General features: G+C 47.9%; 2 protein-coding genes across 2 annotated transcripts in view; both read right to left on the minus strand.

The window, feature by feature from the left end:
* Positions 1-4652, minus strand: part of ISYNA1 (inositol-3-phosphate synthase 1) — a gene marked incomplete at its 3' end in the record, with an annotated part of 8856 nt that extends 4204 nt beyond the window's left edge. Inside the window, exons 1-2 of the mRNA XM_026069167.1 lie at positions 4567-4652; positions 3224-3338 (exon numbers count right to left, since the gene is read on the minus strand). The remainder of the gene's footprint in view (positions 1-3223; positions 3339-4566) is intronic.
* Positions 3365-17018, minus strand: part of ELL (elongation factor for RNA polymerase II) — a 56465-nt gene continuing 42811 nt past the window's right edge. Inside the window, exons 8-12 of the mRNA XM_026069178.1 lie at positions 14018-14510; positions 10906-10972; positions 8736-8907; positions 7738-7782; positions 3365-6694 (exon numbers count right to left, since the gene is read on the minus strand). Coding sequence (XP_025924963.1) covers positions 6590-6694; positions 7738-7782; positions 8736-8907; positions 10906-10972; positions 14018-14510 — 882 coding nt within the window. The 3' untranslated portion in view covers positions 3365-6589. The remainder of the gene's footprint in view (positions 6695-7737; positions 7783-8735; positions 8908-10905; positions 10973-14017; positions 14511-17018) is intronic.

A 17018-nucleotide genomic window follows, 5' to 3' on the forward strand; every position in this document is an offset into this window, starting at 1 on the left:
GGGGCCCGAGCAGGGCGGCGGGAGGGGAAGCGGCGGCGATTGACCCGGGAAGGGGAAGTGGCGCCGGGGCCGGGGGGGCCCCGCTGCCGCCGCCGCCGCCGCCGCCTTCCGGCCATTCACAGCCCCGCCGCCGCCTTCCTGCGCCGCCGCTTCCCACGGTGCCACCCCGGAGCCCCGCCGCGGCCCCCCGCCACGGCCACCGGCACCGGGCCACCAGCACCCCGCCATCTCCATCGCAGCGACCGGCACCCCACCAAAACCACTGGCATCTCATCACCACCACCACCCTAGCGTCCCCACCGTGGCCACCATGCCACCAGCACCTTGCTGTCCCCACCACGGCCACCAGCACCCCATCGCCAGCACCCCTCTATCACCACCGTGGCCACCAGCACCCCATCGTCAGCTCCTCACCCTCCCCACCGTGGCCACCAGCACCCTGTCACCAGCACCCCATCGCCTGCACCCTGCCATCCCCACCATGACCACCAGCACCCCATCGTCAGCTCCTCACCCTCCCCACCATGGCCACCAGTACCCCGTCACCAGCACACTGCCCTCCCCACCACAGCCACCATCCCTACTGCAGCCACCAGCACCCCCTCACCAGCTCCTCACCATCCCCATCACAGCCACCAGCACCCCATCACCAGCACCCTGCCACCCCCATCATGGCCACCGGCACCCCACAGCCCTGGCCTGGGGGACACGGTGGCAGCAGGGCCAGGCCCTGGGTGGCTGCACCCCACACATTGGCCATCATCACGCAGGAGGGGGGACCACGGTGGGCGCCCCGCGCGGCCCCAGCTCCCTTTCAATGGGGCGGCCCCACTTCAAAGGGGCCCTCGGCCCCCTCCCCAGCCAGGGCCACCGCCGACGGGGCCGGGACGGCTCGGGGCCGGGACGGCTCTGCTCCGCGCAGCCCCCCCGGGGCACCTGCGAGGCGGCGCGCGGGGGGCYGCGGGGGAACAACGCGCCGCGCGGCGCCGGGCCGCGGCACCAGCGAGCCCCGCGCTGGAATGCCAGTGCCTCAGCAAATTATTGCAACAAAAATAACATTTCTTTGTACAATAATCCTGCGGYGGGGAGGGTCCGGGCAGCGCTGCCAGGGGCCGAGAACTGGTATTTTTCCACTGCTTTTCCTTTTTTGCCCCCTCCCAGATCTCCCACCATTGTTCCTTCCCCCACTCCCTTCCCACTCCTCCCACGCTCGGCACCGCATGAGCGGGGCTCCCTTGTTTCGGCTCTTGCAGAATCGCTAATGGGCCAAGAGGCCGGGCCGGCGGCCCAGCACGCCTTCGCGCCCCGGCTGCCAGCGCTGGCGGGGGGCCAGCGGCGCCGAGCCGCCCCAGGACCACAGCGAGCGGCACCCAGAAACCGCTGCAAAAAGGGGAAAGGGAAAAAAAAATATATGCAAAAGGAGCCTCGGAGAGCCCCAGCGCGGGAGCCCGGCTGTTTCCCAGCCCCGGGCGCGCAGGGAGCCGTTGGTGCCCTGGCGGAGCGCGGGAGCAAGTGCTGCTTGGGGCTCGCGCCGAGGGATGCGCCCAGCCCCGGGCCCACGCGGCAGCCCGCTCCCCGGATTAATGCACATGGTGCGCTGGCTCGTTTTAAACGCGATGTTTCTAGTGCAAAGCTGGTTTTGGAGAGTCGAGGCAGACAGCCCCGGCCGCGTTCGACACCTTCGGGGCTTGGGTTTTTCCCCCCAGCGCAAAGCAAGCTGCAAGTCTGACCCTTTGCTATCTCTGCGTGCTCCGGGCTGCTCCCGGGTTGTTTTTCTCCTCTTCCCGTCCCCTCGCTGTGACCCTGGGGGGACCCTTGGCTTTGCCAGCACCCAAGGCCAGGAGCGGAGGAAAGCGGGCAGCCGCATGGGGACACATTTGCACTGCCGGGGAGGAGCAACGAGGGCCAGCATCGCTCGTCAAGGACAAATTATTCCCATTAGCTCCTCAGCTGCCATGTCCCAGGCAGCAGCGCTCCGGCCCCCTGCTCCGGCACATGGAGGATGGAGAGAGGGGGTTATGGAGAACGGATGAAGACTGATGGGGTCCCGAGTGACGTGGGCACCCGCAGGGCTTTTGCTGCCCAAGTTTTGAGCTCTCCCGCGGGAATATGCGTTTGGGCATGGGAGAAGCAAGGCCACCACTGCTGGGTCTTCGCCTTCCCTAATTTAGCGACCCTAATTTAAGGGCAGGGGAACAGCAGCTCATGCTTGATATAGCGACACAAATCCTGGGTGAAACCTAACTTATCCCGGCCCAGGCCACCGCGCAAAGCTGCAGAGCAGCAGGCAGGTTCCGGGGATATCGAGAGCCCGAGCAGGGGGGTGGGAGGGCGCTCGGCCCCCCCACGTTGGCCCTGCCGCGAGCCGCTGGCCCCGGGTTTCCAAGGAGGTTCCGATAAGGCGGGAAGCGGCTGGAGCAGGGCTGGCCCTGGCACCGAGGGAGCAGCCAGTAACTTTCCACTCGCGCAGCCCTGAGCGCGCAGCTCATTAGCTCCCTCCGTGCCCCGGCCAGAGCACAAGGCGCCAGGGGTTTAGAGGAAGGACCGAGGAAAGCCAAAGCCTGAAAGCAGAGGGAAGGAGACCTCCAAAACAGGGTAAACGTGGCTGCGACCATCTGCAAGGAGCTTTCCTCCACCTGCTTTTCCATTTGGATGCAGGTACCTCGTGCAACAGGCCAGTATGAGTGCCAGCAAAGGCCGCAGGTGACGGAGGGACCAAGTCCTCCATGGGTCAGGTCACGGAGGTAACGGGGGGAGGCCTGGAGAGACGTCCTCGTGGGGCAGAGATCACACGAGCCAGCAAGGCAGGGCTGAGAGGTGGTAAAACGTCAGCTGGGGCCGTCTACCTTGTCTCATAGGGGCAGCCTTCGAAACTAAAAAGAGGGCAGAGCCTCTCCTTCATGAGAGGCATCACCTTGCCTGACTTGAGGTCTCCTCTCTTGCTCCATAACTAGGTCCGAGAAGGAGAATAACCTGTTGCAGAGGGTCTGCTGGTGCTGAGCGGTTACTGCAGCGCTTTCATACTGTATTTTACAGTGCCTGCTCCAGCCACGACCAGCAGCCCAGGGGTGCCCCGGGCCCAGGGGTGCCACGCGCCCGAGCTGCGGGAGCCGGGACCAGCGTGAGCGGCCACCACAGCGGCTCCCAGGAGCCCCGCGCAGCTTGGAAAYGGGTCGGCCACACCAAGCGCCTCTTCTCCCCCTCCCCTTTCCACATTTCTTACCTACAGTTCTGACACTTTAGCTCAAATAACTCAGTTCCTCCAAGCTTACTGCTTTCAAAATCCATGTCAGCCATTTATCACCTTTCCCTTTTGCGTTTTCTTGCTGTAAGCAGCACTGAAAAGAAATGTACAACCTTATTGTTCGCTTGTTTTCCAATACAGTGAATTTATTATATGTTGCAAAATCAGCATTCAGCTTTTTAGTGTACAAAAAAGACACTAGCTCTTAAGAAAAGATTAGGAAAGCTGAAGACTATGCTGCCTTTAAATTGTAACATTTTGGCAAAGTGAAAAGCTCTTTTGTAAACTCCAACTCCATGGCTCAATATAGTTTTATCCACAGTACAATATTACAAAGTAAAACACAGTATCAATAAGTTAAGATCATACTTAATCACCTAGAACTGGTTTCTATTAACCCAAAAAGCACAAAATTTGCCTAGCTTCATAATCTCTAAAAAGAAAAAAAAAAGGCAGATTTGACTACAATTCTTTAACACAGTCCAAAAGAAAAGTGAAGCAGAAAGTTGTTGAATGCTAATTGGGTCTCACAGTTTGGATATTCATTAAATATTTTCAGTTTTATATTCAAATTTTAGAAGTTCCAGAATATACATGTAAATGTACACAATACATCTTTTGTATACAACTCTGTTTGCAAAAATATCTTATAGCAGATGTATAAAGATTGAGATCCATCTCTATATCCCYCCCCCCCCCCCGAAAAAAGGAAAAAAAAGGCAAAAACCCCTTTCAAAATATGAAGGATCAGAATGAGAAGTGTTTCCATGGAAGAATTGACCCATCTCGGTTACGCAGCTGCTGCTTCTTCTGCCCCCGCGTCCGCAGCCCCGAGGGCCCCGCTCCGTCCGGGAGGCGGAGGAAGCTCCGCCGAGCCCCGTGGCGTCCTGCGGCCTGGCACGGCGGCGCTTCGGGGTGCGGCGGGTGGACGCTGCCTAACGGCGCGTGCTTCGGTGGATTTGGAGCTAGCAAGCAAAGCCCTGAGCGCGCACGCGGCCGCCCGCTCAGCCAGGCCCGGCACCGACCCGGTTTTGCAGGGAGAAGCCGGGCGGCAGGGCCGAGGTAGCCGGACTCCTCGGTCAACGCCGCGCGGCCTAACGCCCCCTCCCAGCCCCGCACGCGACAAGGCGGCTCCCTCGACAAGACAAAATTCACAGCTCGAGAAAGCTCGCTGGAATCGAGCGAGGCCAAACCCGGCTTGAGCTCAAAGGCAAGCGGGCACCGTTCCCACTAGCCACCCCGTAAAGAAAACCTCGGGCGCTTACCGGGGTAACACCCCGCCGAGCAAGGCGAACAACGCGTTTTGGACAAAAGCTCCTCACCTTTAACTCATCCACGGTTTTCGGCTTTCCCTCACACGTGGAAGGGACAGAAAGGGACGTCCACAAGACACACAGCTCCCTAACCTGCCATCCGCGTTATCGGAGAGGACGGGGCGAGACCCAAGCGTCTCCGCGGGCTCGGGAGCTTGCTGGCTCTCCCTCCTAGCCCCACTACAGGCTGCCGTGCTCCTCTTCGCCCCGCTCCTGCGCCACGTGGCTTTCCGAACGCTTTCTGTCTGGCAGGGTAGCGGAAAGCAGTGGCTCTCCGCGGCTGGCAGAGTGCTGCGGGGTGACACGGCTCGGCTGCAAGCACGGACGGCTCCTGTCGGCAGTAGTCTCGCATGCGAAGAACGGAACGGCAAAATCCCGGCGAGCTCTGGTCGTCTGCGGACGACGCGGCAGGAAGAGAGAAACTCCTCCGAAGGGACAAAGCGCGAGTGATGGCCCTGTTCGGACGACGCAGCAGCAACAATCTAGCCAGAATGGAATTTTTTGTTTTTACAGCAGATGGACCCACTTTTTTGGGCGGAAAAATAAAGTATTCCTTGTAAAAGAACTGCTTCCCTCCTTAACTCTGCCATTCCGCTCTGTCAAAGGGGGAAAGATTCTTCAGTGCAGCCTCCAAGGGAAGGAGGCACCACAGGAAAGTAATCCTTTACTTTGAGATGGAAGTGGGAAGTAGTAAAAAAATCACAGGCTGGCAGGATTAACAGGGTTGGGGGGGGGAAGAGAAAGAAATAGCAGAGTTAAAGGACACCTTTGTGCTTTTTGGCGTGTTCCTCACACCCTGGCCATACTCTGAAAGTGTTCCCTTCAAGTCCAAGAAATCAAGAAGAAAGACTGCAACAAGAAGCCGGCTAGATAAAGCACAACAGTGGAAGTGACCCGCATGGAAAATGCTACCTTACTTCTCTCAAGCTCAGGCGCCTGTTCCGAGAACATGATTTTCTGCTGCTGCTTCTTTGGAAATGCACAGAAAACAGAACAAGAAAGCATCACATCCCCCACACCCACCCCATCCTTTCTTATGGGTCATTACAGATAATAAAATAACTTCTCTGGGTAACTATCCAACGAGCTTTAGTAATACTGCAATTATAAGACAGGAAAGGTTCTGAAACACTTGGCCTAAAAGGAAAAGGGAGGCACAGTTTTAGAAAAAGATGCTTTTTTTATACAAAAATAGACCATAGTCTCATTAGCAATTAATAAAATTGGCTGCCTTGGTATAAAATTATAAAAGTCAAAGACAGACAGGTCTCAGTCTTCCCAGCATTGGTACATGAAGGATAATGCAAGCAGACTGGACTGCGCATGCTGGAGAGGCCACTGCAATGTTTATGCCCGCTGGTTCCAAACGCACAAACTGGATAAAAAAATTCTTACGTGAAGGATCCGCATCTGCTCTGCGCAAAGCGCTCAGTGCAGATTCCCGGGCTGTTCCCCTCCTACTGACACAACCACCTCAAGAGAGCACAAACTGGAGATGACAAAAGCAGGAACAAACAACGAGAGCTCTGGGTACTTGGTGTATTTAACGCGGTGCCATGTAGAGCAGACAGCTTGCATATGAACAGTCGCAGGTGCCAGAGAAGGAGGTAACCTAGCAGCATTCCAGTTCCTCACCATTTGAAGGACAATTTGTAACCCAGCGGACCTGGGCCAGGGGTAATTACACTTCATGCCAAACTTTAATCCATGAAAACTACTGATTCTTAACCTTTGGGAGCTTCGTTCACTTTAGGCAAGTTTTCCCTTAAGTGTCAAACGCTGGCTTCAAATAAGCAGATTTTCATTTGTTACATTCCGACATTCAGAGAGGCTAAAACTTGAGAGGATCATGCCAGATGCTGGGTGGCTACCTGGCTCAGACGCTGACACGACAGATTCGGCATCGTAAGTAATCCCCAAGTTCTTCCAACCACGAGGAATCAATGCTCGTCTCTGAAAGGAATCTAGTTGTGTAAAAGGGAACGTAACATCCAGATGACTTTTTGCCCTACCCAGTCTGGATTAGTGCCAGCTAAAACTGCTGTTGGTCATACTCTGCTATCAGTTTTTTAATATGAGCCAGTTTGTTGTGGAGGTATTCGCAGCGGTTCTTCTCTTGGCTGTAATTGGGGTTAGTCTGTAAAGAAAAATGAAAATGCAGTGACAGAATGCAATTCTTAGAACTCGGTAATACCTAAGATGAACAGAGATGAGGTTATCTGACCTCAAAATATAAATACACGATCAGGGAACGAAGCTTTGCTAGCTCAAGTAGTAGATATCCCTCTGTTCAAAACAGAACTGTTCTGTTCAAACAAGCTAAAGAACAAAATCCCTTTTCATCAATACCCAGCTCCAGGAACCTAATCCCAGGGGAACAAGTGCACCTTGAGGGAGGCTCGGAAGGACTCCGAACAGCTCTGCCACACGCATCAGCTTCCAGCAAGCATCACCCTGCCCTTTGGCCCCCACATTAGCACCGAATTGTGCAAGTCTGAGAGCTTTAAAACAAAGATGAACTTGCAACACATGGGAAACTCTTCAAAAAGCTCTCAAATCCCTCAGGACAACAGAGCTCAGGGCCCCATTCATCGAGTGTAAAAAAAAAAAAAAAAAAAAAAAGGCACCAAAAACCCCTTGGTGTATGGATGTCCCGCCTGCCGCGGGATTTCTACCTCATCCAGCTCAACCATAAATCCCTCTAGTCAACAACTTTTGCTTTACAGATACATAAAAAGACAAGTAAAGTATTCTGGGTGCCACACACACACAAAAAACACCCCACGCTAAGACCCGCAGAGGACTATGTACTCAAGCGATTTGTATTAGAGGCTGAGCTCAAATCGTACCAAATATACCCCCCGACTTGGAGGATCTTGTTATCACTCAGCCTGCGCATCTGAAATGCAAACTGCTCTCTCACTTGAGAAAATCTAATTTAACATATTCATTCTTTTGCTAATAGATAAATATGTTCAAGATTAGCAGAGCAGTCTCAAACCCCAGCAAACCCTTTTCCAGCAATGGGGGACCCCTTTTCAGACAAGCTCTAGCTGAATAAACTAAGATCTGCTAGCAAGCTTCAGAGACTTATTTTTTCACTTGGCAAATTACCCATCTTTTTCTATCAGTATGGACACTTCCCCAAAGCCTTGTTCACAGCCCAATATTTTTACTTACTTTTTTAATTTTCCGATATTCCTGTAAAATTTGATCATGGATCGTCTAAAAGGGAAAAGATAACTTGTTATTTTCAGAGCAGCCAGTAGTCCTGCAACCTACTGTAGTAACTAAGCATTTACTGAGGGCTTCATTTCCCATTTTCTCCAAATACGGACCAAAACTGACTCCCTCCACCCCTTGCCATGTAAGATTTGGCTGCTACAACTATCCTCGCTGCCTCCTTGACTAGACTAGCGCTAACACCACGAGCACTGGAAGGAGCAGGCCCCCAACATGATTCCCCAGCCACGAGAACTACTTGTCCCACTGCAGCAGCTACGTGGATTGACAGGATAATTGACATCTCCACAGCTCAGACTAATTTTTCTTGGACTATAAAAATAATTCAGTGAGGAATCACAAGATTTCTGAAAAAGAGAAGGATATTCAAGGGAGGAAGTGGTGCTTAGTACAATAGGTGCTCTGTAAAGAGCTGTTTATTATACTCAGTGAGACTTTTTTCTCAGGATAATGAATAGTTAAAGCTCTTTTAAAATCAGTCTGACAAGTTGAGTAATGCTACATTATTAAGATCAAAGATTCAAGAGAAACAGATGACCCTGTACTAACTCCCCTTCCAGCCCCGATACGCTACCATATGTGCGAATATGAGTTTTCTGGCTGGGATACACTAATAGCTTCCAGCAGCTTTTGGCTAAAGACGCCAATTGTCTCACTGAGGCCTTTCCTTGTCAACAAGTACCATGATGTGTGCTCCAACTTGAAAACGAAAGAACACAGAGCTGTTTTAAGAACAGCCTACAAAGCTGTCAAGCTGTATGCACGTTCTGCATCCACCAGCTCTGGGCCCTGGGCAGTACATTTTATACACCGAATACAGGGCCTCCATCAACCCATCCCCAACAACCCGGCAGAAAGAGCTGCTAAAACAGCAACAAACTGTAGTGTTGTTACTTGCAGAACCAGGTTTTTGAAAGATATGTTTCTGCTTATACCTTATATTCTTCAGAGCCCTGCAAAAGTTGTTTCAGCTGGGAGTCTAACTGCGTAAACCGTCCAGTTATCCTCTCTATCCGAGCGTGCAAGTCTCTGTACTCATTGTATTCTGCGTTGAAGTCATTTTTGTAACTCTGACGCTGCTCCAAAGAGGAAATGGCTGCATATTTTCTAGAGGGAAAATAATTTAGTTAATCAGTTTAGAATTAACTCTTCTCTCCACACAGTAAGATTACTGAAATGCCAAAAACAGGAGGACAAGTCTATCAGGTGACTGCTTTTGAAAGCAAATACAGTCTCTTGTGATTTCATTATAGTAGCAAGGAGATAAGTGTCAGGATTATTGCCTTGACCTCTATGCAAAACAAGACAATGTTTGCTTCCAAAATTTCCCATCTATGCAAGACAGGATGGAATATGCAGGTACAGCAAAGCATCTGAACAGATGAGGGTGTAGGAGGACGTTCAGATAGTACTGCTACAGCTTTTCTAATTTCTGCTGTCCCACAGAACATGGAGTTCTGCATCTGTGCCAGACCTTGGAACAGCAGGAATATGATGCTTCCAGTGTTAAGAGTGTTTAAAGGAAAGGAACACAAAAATGTTCAGCTATCACTGCAAAATGCTCACAGGATGATTACGTGGCAAGCACAGAATAAGACACCATATTGAACAGACTGAATATATCTGTACTACTTTCTGAAGATACCCGGGTTGAATTGAACACACCATAAAGAGCTCATGTTTAACAGATGTGCCTTTGAGGCCTTTTGAAAGTTATTCAGCTCAACAAAAAGCTATTAAACCTGACATTTTACAGAAAGCCCAGCAGCTGGTCCTCTCTGATGGCAAAACTCAGCTTTTCATAGGTGACACCTCTAATTTACCACCTTACTCTGTCCGCAATAGTGACAGCTAGGTGCAATAACACATACAGTCTAACTTAGGTATCAAGTTAATGAGAGAAAAACTTTCACTGCCTTAACTTAAACGGGCTCTAGCCTTCAAGACCTGTGATTCCTTGCTAGGGGTCAGTGTAACAAAGCATCTGCGCAGGATCCACTAGTAGAAGGCAGTTGTCCTCACCAGTATGAAATATAATGTCTCCATAATCAAAAGAGCAGTGACAACTCTACCATTTAAGGAGCTGAGCATCAAAACATTTGGATTGCACCAAAAGGTGAGACAATTGACCTGACACAAGTTCTCAGGAGACTGACCAAGGATCTCTCTGTAGGAGAGATCAGATCAGCACAACTGGTGCATGCAAAAATACCAGCCATCATCTTTCTTCTGAATGGTACTAGAAATGCCAACTCAAAGCAGTCATTTGAATGGTTCATACAGACCAGCAAAACCGCAGTTTTGTAACCATAGAAAAACTCTACATATCCTCTAGCACTGACTGTTCCTGCAGAGCAAAGTGTGGGCACCTCCTCCCTCCTTTCCTCTGAAGGATCACAGCACAGCCAGACCAGATCTGGTAGCATTAAAAAGCCAGGCTGAGACCTAGACATGGAATATCACCCAGAACTACACTTCCTTACTATCATTGAGTTTTGATTATAACAGGTTTGGCTTTATACACATGAAAAGCACATGGATTTCTGTGCTACAAGAGACAAGTATTGTTTAATTAACCTCAAGGGGATCTGATTAAAAAGTCAAAGGTGAAACAGCTCACATCTTAACCCAAGGGTTATAACCTCCCCACGAAGAATATTCCAAAGGTTTATGTAGAGCTGATCTTGGCTTTGAACAGGGGAAGATTAGATAACGTCTCAAAATTAAATTTGCCCTGTCTTCCATAACATTAAAGCAGATCATTTCCTCTCAAAGTCTCTATCTGCAACATGGAGACGTTTAATACTTTCAAACCCTCCTCAGATATGCAGTTTCTTAAAGTACTTTGACAATTTGTTTATAGGAAGGCAACCTTGAACTCTGTAAGAAGGGAAAGAACAGATCTGATCCTAAGTTTAGTTTCAGGAAATATTTGCAAGATTAGATTTATCTTTTTGTTTTGTTTTTTTAAACCCATCTTACAAAGTTTTTTCAAGTAACAGTTAAGTACAATATAATCACTAACACATAGTGCTCAATAGCTTGGAACCTGATCCCAAAGTGATGAAGCAACTGATAAATATCAGCAATATTGAAGTAACTTACAATAAATAATCTGGCATTTCTGAAGTCGATGTTGGTACACTAGAGTTATTGCATGTTCCATTTAAACCTGAAAAATAAAAACTTGTTCAGAAACATTCCTAAACCTTAAAGCTGTAGGCAATTATACTGCAAGTTCATAAACCCATCTCCAAAATACAGTTCACTGTATTCTAAAGGATTTCTGTTTTGCTTTAAATTGATGAAAAATAGAAGATACAACATTATGAAGTGATTGAAACTTCAAGGCTTTGCTAATATTTGTCTGTCAACAAAACAATATCAACATTAGCCAACGCACTGAGCAGCAAAACAGCTTAATTTAATTGGTTTACGAATACTGCCTGCAGGGAAGGAGAACACTGATATCAACACTGCTAAACCACAAAACAGATTTATGGGTCCAGATGAGCAGAACGGAAAACTGAGCAAGGTGCGCCTTTCCCCCCAATTCTACACTACATAGATTCTTACTATTCACATTACAGATTCCTATAGGAGATAACAGAGAGGTCTGTAAGGCATACAGCCTTTCCTCGTATAGCCCTATGGCTCTGTAGACAAATCCAAGTGCTCTGTTCTGTGAAGTCAAGGAAACGTAACTCAAGGGAGGTTCAACTAAAAATATTTAGGACTTCAAATGAAGGGAATGAAGACCTCAGAAGGAATGGTGTTCTGAATGTGAGCCTAAAACAGACTCCATCCTCAACCTAAACCATATATTGAATTACTAACTTGGAGGAAGAAAAGCAGTTGGATACAGATTTGAAAAGAGACACTACCCATGAACTGTGTATTTTACTGAAAGCCCTAATCGGAAAGTCAGCTGCATCCATGAAAAGGCAGCAAAAAAATTAGAGGCAAATGGAGAAGGCTTCAAAGGATTTAACCCATCTGTTTTGCAAAAATATATAATGGTTCAGTCTCTTCTATCCAAGTCTATCACTTACAGCGAGTAATACTTGATTACACAATTTCCCCAGACATTCACAGGAAAGGTTCATGTAAACCCCAAGCCTCACCCTTCCCAACCTTCACCTGCACCACTTAGAGTTATTATCCCAGAAAAACTGCAGGGAGCATGAAATGCCAAAGTAATAATAGGCACATAAAGCAATAACATAATTATACCTTAAAAAAAACCAAAATCTCTCTCTCTCTCTCTCTAGTTTTCTCTGAATTTACACAGAAAGGCTTTCCTGAGCAGAGGGGAAGAACGCCAGAAAAACGTAGCATCATTATGAACACAGCAGTCTTAATTCCTGCTGCAGATATTTGGAGGCAGTTCTCCTTTCTTCCTTACCTGACCGTCACAGTGAAAGATGTAGAACATGGGTGAGGAAGAGCCTCCAGGAGAGAGGAAGAAGAGAAGGAAGAAAATAAGGTTTATTTTGCCTATGAGTGCCACCTACTGTCTGCCAAAAAAGACCCCAAAGGCCCTTCATCGCCTCTTAAACAGACCTCCCAGGAGAAACTTTGCTTCTGGGCAGCCCCTCGCCCAAGGGGGAGTTGCCATTTGTTGCAGATGAGAAAGGACCAGAATTAGGCCAATGTTATCCACACGCAACAAGGCACAGAAGAGTGAGCAGAAGGAAAGGATTCAATTCAGCTATGAATTGGCCGTACTAAACCCAAGCAGCACTGACCACATCCTGTTTACGGTTCCTTCCAAGTCTAGCTAGGATCCATTACCTTGCACACACCAGCAGTGCAGCGGGAGCAAAACCCGACTCCCGCTAATTAACAACAAACCAGTTATTAAACTGCTGGTTTTAAAAAAGCAAAGCAGAAAAGGTGATAAAGGGTCAGCAACTTGATGAGAAAAGAAGTCAGAATATTTTGCTATTTAACAAGAGGTGTTGACAAAGCATATATAATCTATAACTATCTGTATCTGCTACAGATCAGGACACAAGATACAGAGGGAAGAGCAACTCAAAAACACCCACAGAAAAAAATAGGACTGACACAAAAGCAAGATCAAAGTAGAAAAAGTATCTGATATTTCAGAATGCTGGTCTGCAGTATCACAAAATTCCCTGTTTATAATGAACAGAACTATAAGCCATAGTTAAAATGATTGGTGAGCAATCAAAATGTACTGCAGATGCTACGGAGACCATGGGGAAGACGAGCTAACATTGCTCCTAACCCCAACACAGTCTGAATCTCTCCTTTTACAAGGATTTGACAGGTTAGTTTCAGCTGCAAGTTACTCTTCTTTTTGAGCCAAGTTTGGATGATTTTCACACACCAGCATGAAGAGGAATTTAGTGTAAAAAAGGAATAATGGGGCAAAGGAAAACAAGATGGATGCAATATAGCAAGAGATCTAGACTGCAACACTCCTAGAGCCAGCAGAGGAAGTCCCACTGCTTCAGAGAATTTTAAGAAGGCCTAATGCAACAGCAGAAAACAGGAAAGCAGCAGGCACTGGCACGGGAACACATCGGATTAGCCAACATATATTCTCTCCTCTAGTTTCTAAGAGTACACAGAACTGACTTTGAAATACACTGTCTCGATGGAAAACACTTTGTTAATCCTTGAAAAAAGAAATTCAAACACATAGTGGGATACAACAGGGAAGTTCTTTCAGCCTAAGAGAGCAGATTGTAGCCTGCTCTAACATTTTATCACAAGACTTGTCTATCATTTATTTTGCATCCAATATTAAAAAGCTTTTGTGACTAACTTTTCATTACAGAGTTAAAAATCAATACGACAGCCATCACAATACCAAACACAAGCATGAGAGCAGTAGGCAATTGAGAAGCATCGTTTTTTTCCAACGGATCTTGATGTCTGCCATTCATCCCCATATATTAATAAGGCTTTTAATTTAACAAGGAGAAACATGACACGATCTGAGATAGTTCCAAACAGCATAAAAGGTTAAACAGGAAAAACTTGATATCCTCTTTTTAGAGTAGGACCATTTGTTGATTCATAGGTAGGGACAGCAATATTATTTCATTGACCTTGCAGTCTCTGCAAGTGGAACGATGTATGCAACCTCTTTCCTCAAAAGGATTTTGAGCAGAAGTCATACACAGTTGATATTACTATTACCATAGCACAAACTGTACAAGAGGATGTTTCAGAGCTTACATACCTGTGACATCCTGGGGAACACTAATTAAGTCAGCATTTTTTATTACTTCACAGTCCTGCTTCTCCTCTTTGCATTTCTCTTCACTTTTCTTCTCCTTTCGCTCTTTTTCTTTGTCTTTGTGCTTTTTGGATTTTTTCTTGGTTTTTACATACGAGCTGCAATTGTGTTTGCTCGTTTGGGGACAGTCTGTTGACGAAGGATGAGTCAGTCTGTCAGCTGTCTCCGGGTTCTCACAGTCTCTGCCGTTGTGAGTTAGGTCGTTGCTGACATCCGAAAGGGGGTCGTGAGGCCTCGGGAGCTCCAAGACTGGGAGGCTGGAGCTGGAGCTCACGGACTCTGCGAGGGCTGGCTGCGCAGCTGGGCCGGCAGCGTCCTTCCCGTTCGAGGAGTTCAGTTTTCCATTGAAAGTGGGCTGAGTTCTATGGGCCAAATGCGAGATCCTAGGCTTTTTGTTGGCTAGTGGATCAATAAACTCCAGAGGCTGGGATCGTTTCTGGGGAGAGGAAAAAGAAAAAAAACCAAACCATTAAAAGTCTGATGAGAATTTTGGACAAGGCATTTGCTCTCAATGTTGTCACCACTAGATGGTGGTGCAACACCAGTGAACAAGAGAGCATTCCCACGAAAAGAGCTCTGCTAAAAATAAAAAGCTGCCAGCAAATCCCTGGTCAGAGGCTGATCTGAACTGCCCCAGCCACCCGTCTGGACGCAGGTGGTGGGACTGCCAGCGCCGAGATCCCACAGAAGACAATCTATCCCAAGCCACTTCCTGAAAATCCCGACAGCCACTGTGGAGCCTATGGCACAGTGGAAGAGCTGTGCTGTGACTGCTTATAGAAACCCACAAGTCAGATAAGCAATTTTTTGTCTTTGCACTATTCATATGTAGGCCATGCAACCCACACTGTTCTCTGAGGCTTGTTTCAAATTTAGCCCTTTAAGAGTAAAACCTTGTCTTCCTCCTTTCTCCTGCTTCCAACCATTCAGCAGAGAATGGAAGTCACCATAAAAACATCTATCATCTCTCCTGCTTGTGGCATGACATTTACAATAAATACACCTAAAAGTGCAAAAGTCTCTATGAGGTCTAGAGGAAAGATGTGCTCAGGCCTCTGGAGTGCAGAGGGATTCGCAAGTTCTGCATTTTATTCCCAACTGATTTTTACCAACTATGTGGTCAACAACTTTACCCTTGCAATACCACTCCTTCCTCTTCTCAAGAGGGACATTTCCCGGAAGAGGTGAGAAACTGTCAACTGTGTAAGTGCTCAGAATATAAGGCATAAAAGGACATTAGCAGCAGTTTTCAACGCCATTTCTCATGAACCAGCAGGACTTTAACATTCCTTCTTTAAGTGGAAAAACCATAGAGAGAGTAGAGGTTTCCATTTGTCTGATCGGCCCTACCTGGACAGCCACAGGTAGGACTTGGAGAAGAAAGCTCTGCGTGCCCATTTCTTCAAGTAGGTGGTTGTCTACAGGCTGAGGTTAGCTCAGGGGAAGTTATACTGCGAAAGAACCCAGCCTTAAGTCAGCAAAGAAAAGAGCTTAAAATTTAGAGCCAGAAGCTATGGCCGTCGGGCTCAATCCAGTTTGAGGCAGCTGAAATTACCTTGGACTGCCATCAGTACAGCGGTGTGTGCCTGCCTGGCAGCAAAGGGCTGCAGAAAATCTGAGGAAAGGTTATTTAGCGCCCAGCGGAAGACAAGTGATAGTTCTGGTTATTTCTTTTGGATGTTTTATTATTTTCTTTACTGTCTCAAGCAGGACTGCAATGTGCTTGCAAAAGGAACTTTTGTTCCGTCATAAAAGTGCAGTTGGACACACGGCTGCTTTGTAACAGAGTCACCGGTTCACACTTTCCCCTGTCATTACTTCTGTTTGCCAGCTCCAGGGGTCACAGGGACAATGCTCGGTGACAGGAATCCTACTTTCCACCTGTCAAGCTAATTGCCGAGAGGAGCTGCTCATCCTGCCGCGGAGCTTAAGGGGCAACAGCATGTCCAACTGGCTTTTCAGCATCACTGACCGCAGACCCACGGTTCCTCCTCGCCAGATGCAGAACACAAGCAGGTGTCCATCTCCCCCAAAGGAAGGGCAACTCACTTTGACTACAGACCTCTAAACAGGGGACAGATCTAAGAACTGCTATCTTTCACTCACCTTACCTTCAGGCCAACAAAATACTATCGCCACCAACTTTACCTCCTTGTTTATAAGATGTTGTACGTATGCAATACCTGCTCTGCCACAGGCTTCCTTAGAATTACTGGACCAACCACTTTCTTGCCTTCATTCCACAGCTGAGTTTTTTCCAAAATATTTTACACTTAAGGCTATCAAATCCCAGTCCTCTCCCGGGATTGCAACCACCAGAACGGCATCCCTTGTCTAAACAGAAACTACAGCTAAATTTTATGTAGTATCAACAAATGACCCCTTACAATAAGGAGCTGTCTGTGGTTTGCTAACAGCAGCCGTATCAGAAGCACTGCTGGCAACTTCTATGTCCCTTGTTCAGTTGCTGCTCTTTCAATAGCTTTTTCTAGATCCAAATGAATCAGCAGCCCAAGGTTTTGATCAGCTAACATGTCGTCACAGAGACCAAAGACATCCCCCTACAGACTCTCACATCTTCCAAAATACGTAAAGCCAGAAGTGAGATGGTTTTTCACCTCTTGACAGCATAGTCTCTTTCCAAGTTAACTCAGAGGAAGGGGATCATTCTTTATTCACCAGCAACATACCCACTGCAGAGCAGGAGAGGATTTGGAATTAGCTACCTGGCAAACAAGTTGTACAGTTCTTCTCAATGGAGAATTGCTTCCCTCTTGGTGCCAGAAAGTGCATAAAATTCCCTTACCTGCTAATATTCTTTGCCACTAATCCTCAGTGCGTCTGTCCAGACAAGTAAGCATTACACATTCCATTGGCAGGAGGAGGATAAATACTCAACTTGTCTGGACTGATCCACAAGAGAGGGGAAGAAGGCATTTCGCAA

This window comes from Apteryx rowi, unplaced genomic scaffold, assembly GCF_003343035.1.
Source record: "Apteryx rowi isolate R43461 unplaced genomic scaffold, aptRow1 scaffold_1056, whole genome shotgun sequence".
NCBI classification, from domain to species: domain Eukaryota; kingdom Metazoa; phylum Chordata; class Aves; order Apterygiformes; family Apterygidae; genus Apteryx; species Apteryx rowi.